At 37.3% G+C, this 4,197-nt stretch overlaps 1 protein-coding gene across 1 annotated transcript in view; it reads right to left on the bottom strand.

The window, feature by feature from the left end:
* Positions 1-4,197, bottom strand: part of adamts3 (ADAM metallopeptidase with thrombospondin type 1 motif, 3) — a 255,775-nt gene that overhangs the window by 14,378 nt on the left and 237,200 nt on the right. The window contains exon 18 of the mRNA XM_008282959.1: positions 3,720-3,852. Within this exon, the coding sequence (XP_008281181.1) occupies positions 3,720-3,852 (133 nt within the window). The remainder of the gene's footprint in view (positions 1-3,719; positions 3,853-4,197) is intronic.

The raw sequence follows: 4,197 nt of genomic DNA, 5'->3' as shown, positions 1-4,197 counted from the left end.
AAAAAACCCAAAACAAAACATAAAAACACCATAAAAATCACTGTATAAAAAAATATGGAAATAATAAGCAGGTATGGCACATACCATATAGTCTACAGGGGTAATTTTGCACACAATATTCTACTATATCTTTACATAGCAGACAGCTGCTATAATATTATGCTATAATGAAGCTTCATTTATGTCACAAACTGCACCTTTAGAGGGACTGATCACACCTACTTGACCTTCATGCTTTTGCAATCAACTGACACTGTCAAGACAAATGGCTTAGTTGATAATTGGTGCTTAGAAAAAATAGAATTTATGGAAAATGCTGGTTTCAAGCTACATACAAGAGCACTTTGGGTTTAGCACAGAAAGCCATCATTCCTGCCATGTCTAACGCATGTTTTGCACAAGTAGATAACAAGTTTAGACTTATAATTTTGTCACAGAACAACCAGACGTCAAACTGCTTTTAAAACGTACTGATATAAGCAGTGTTGGCATTGTGTTTCTTCCATCTTCTGATTTATGTAGTTTTAGCTTAGCAGCAAGAATATAATGAATAAGTGTCTGACTGCGGCCACAATCTGATTTGTTACCAATATGACAGTGTTTATATATCACAGCACTCTGATTTATACAGTCTGGGGCCAAAAAGTTCTGCTTTCAGGGGAGAAATAAACAGTTTTAGTTTGAACAGAGGGGAAAAAAAAGTAGAGAATATATGCATTTATCCTGATACGAACTTCTCCAGCTCATTGTTGTGTAAGTATAGAGCTTTCGACTCTATATGTTCATCTTCTCTCTACTTTTATATTCACTTTTTTTTTTTAACAATAGTGCAGACAACCTGTCCGTCTTTTCTTTCCAATCAGAAACTGTCTGCAATGACACAAAGAGTCTCAAGGTCATGAGATGTGTCTGGTTTCAGTCCAAACAGAGACGATGATGTGTTGTAGTCAAGAGTCAGAGAAACTAACCTCGGGGTTAAACCTAAATTGGTCTCGCTCACCCGGTAATCCTGCTCTGCTGGCTCTGCAGGCCGACTGATAGAGGTTAGGATTTTATAAACCGGTCACACTAGCAGCTCATGTTTTCCTCCAAACCTCCATCACATCCTCCACCAGTCAAGAAGACTCAAGTATCACTGACGGGCCAAATGCATCTCATAGAGAACTGCTTATTTTTAAATGGTTTAAATGCTGTATATGTGGTTGGTTTTGCAGTTTATGCAGCTTGTATTTATTTACCGAACCTACACATGTTCACATACAGCTGCTCTTCGTTTCTTTCTCTACTTTAATCCATTTTTAAAAAAATATAAAGTTACCAACAGTTCTTTACTTTTGTTGTGTCTAATTCAGGCAGTTATGAGAATTAATTCCAAGAAAAAACCACCAAAAAAAGGAAAAACCTGTGTAATTTTTGGATAAAATCCCTCGCTGTATCTGTGGACCTGAACTGACGCCCGCAGCTCAGAGACGGTAAATAACGTGGGAGGAGAAAAACAAAGGCAGACACAATTGAAAGTGATTCAGACTTCTTTGCATGGCTGCTGCCCAACTGAGGGATGGAGGCTTTGAACACAACATTCATTGACTCCAGATAGAAAATTACTTAACGAGAATGAGCCTGCAGCGGTGAAGTGTTTGCTCTGAATGCAGATACACTTTTTTTTTTTTACCCCCAAACGTCTCACTCAGTTCTGCTGATGTTTCCTGTTGCATCAACGGATTCCCTTAAAATGCGACAAGACTCCACAATGGAAAGCTAAAGTGCAGCGATGAGAACTTTAGACTGAACGAAACGTCGATGTGGTTAATTCCTCCAGAGGGACTGCACATGCGGCTACATGTATGAAAACGCATTAATATTTAACACAGGACAATGAGAAGATGTGGAGCATCCATTAAACATGAAACTGGGAGAACTCAAAATGACCCGCGAGGATTCTTTAACATGCAGCTCAGTTACACTTCAAAAAAAAAAAAAAAGAAAAAAGCCTGATTCACCACAATTTAAGCTTTTTATGAGGCTGGTTGCACAAATGAAGGGCACAGATTTATTATATATGTGAAAACTGCAGCACTTTGTGAGCACATCTGAACTTTTTTGCAGCATAAACACTGAAAAATGCTTTTTTTATCAGACAGTTTTTCCAGTTTTGCCGTGTGAGTGTATGCATGGGCCTTTAAATGCTTTAAATCAAACTTAACCTAAAAGCCAATAATATATTTTTTGGGGTTTACTACAATGTTTTACATGCTTAAATGTTCAAAAAGCACATTATTTTAAACAATCGTTTGCCACTGCAACACTGCAAATGTCGTGGCTGTGAGATTAATAAAGGTTTATCTCATCTTATATTTTGTTTGGGCTTCTTTAAAACATACTTTTTTCTGAAAGATTTTTCTGATTTCATTGAGTTTTTGTTTCCTTCGAAGTGTTTATAAAAATTTTTTTGTCTGTTTTTGTCTTTTAAATTCTGAACATTTTATGACTTGTCTGTTTTATTTTGCTGAAATTTGCCCTGCAATTTAAAAAGCGCTCTATAAATGAAGATCATAATAATAATTTTTATTAGATATATCCTCGTCTGCATATCTGTTGTTCAATATGGTCTGAATGAAATCATTTTGTGACAGAACTGAGAGGCTAATTTACAAATGTTTGACTATAATGACTCTATTGTTTACATAAGTCTCTCTGCAGCACATGTAGCAGAGCAGATGGTGCAGAGTCAAGCAGTGACTCCATCATTTTTCAACATACAAAGAATATCCACCGATGTGGCTACATTGGAATCTTTCTGCTCCCTTAAATCAATATTTTCCCCAAAAATCCAGCATCAATCGTCCTCTAAAACCCACAAATAGAATATCTGTAATCCCTCATAATCCCTCATTGCACAGGAAAAATAAACAACAGATACAGTTTTAATGAACAATTTGGCTCATAATTGTTCTGTTTATGTTCATTTCCTCCTTCTGGTAGATTCCTTTAACCTGACAGTTTGAGGAGTTTCTTGTGTTTTTTTCCAGTCGTCCTTAATATTGAGCACTAACGGCCTAAATCATTGATCTGAGACCCAGGTTTACTGAAATTGGACTTTTTATGGCTGGATATGAGTTTTTTGTCTCTGCTGGAAACACACCAACATGAAACATTCAGAACCTGCTGTTGTTCAGAAGCAGATGACGCAAAGTGAAGCTACAAAAACTAACGAACCTGTCTGGGTTTTGCTTTTCTTTCCAGACAGAAAACTGTCTGAAAAGAAGACTTTTAAAGAAATGGTGTCGAGGATGAGGCTTTTAAATAGATGTTAGAGAGGGTTAGACATGTTTTTGCTGTAATAAAACTTGAGAACTAGCTTTCAGCGATGAACTGCCGGGTTGGATAAAAAAGACATTTTATCCTTATTAGGTTCTGAATACTGTGGAAATGCAGCAATGGAGGGTTTTATTCACACTGTGTCACTTAATTTAGGTGCCACCCCGACTGATATATCTATAAAGAAAGAATAAAGGACACCAAAGGGCTCACACCATCTATTAATAAACATAAAAGCAGAATCTGGGGTGGTAGGTTCTTATTTTCACTCCTTTATCAGAACCCAGTAGATGATTTAAATTCAGGAGAGAAGCCAGTTTAACATTTTTATCTTCACAGACTGCAGCCAAGTCCCAGTTTGAACAAACACTCGTTCAAACTCCTCGTGTCGTCGTACTCACTGAGGCTGCGTGCAGTCCTGGAGGTTACACATTCTGCGGATGGGTTTGGGCTTCTTGTTGGCGTCGCAGTATCCTCGGTGAACCATCTTGGAGTCTCCTTTCTTTCGACAGCCGTACTTTGTGTACTGAAACCCTGAGAAAGCAGCGAAGGTGTTTGGTTATGCAATGCTCAGAGGAAAGACGGGATCATTTACGATTAAAACAAGGATTTGGAATCAAACGTTCAGGACAAATAAAGGAATCTGGCAGCACAACTTGTGATAGCTTCTGCTGTTCTCTTTTAATGCTTTTAGAGACTCAAGCTCCACTCCATGTCTGAAAAGTTTGTATGAAGATTAAAGTCGCACATTAAAGAGAAAAAACTTGGATCTTTTCAGAAGTTAATTAGAAAAATATTTTTCTGAGATTGCAGTGCCACATTTATGAGGAACAAAGTCAGATATTTATTGAGGTTAAACTCATCAATTTACAAGAAAAA

The sequence above is a fragment of the Stegastes partitus genome, unplaced genomic scaffold (genome assembly GCF_000690725.1).
Source record: "Stegastes partitus isolate 25-593 unplaced genomic scaffold, Stegastes_partitus-1.0.2 Scaffold291, whole genome shotgun sequence".
Lineage (NCBI taxonomy): Eukaryota > Metazoa > Chordata > Actinopteri > Pomacentridae > Stegastes > Stegastes partitus.
The sequence above is the reverse complement of the archived record's forward strand: the minus strand, read 5'-3'. Positions and strand labels throughout refer to the sequence as shown.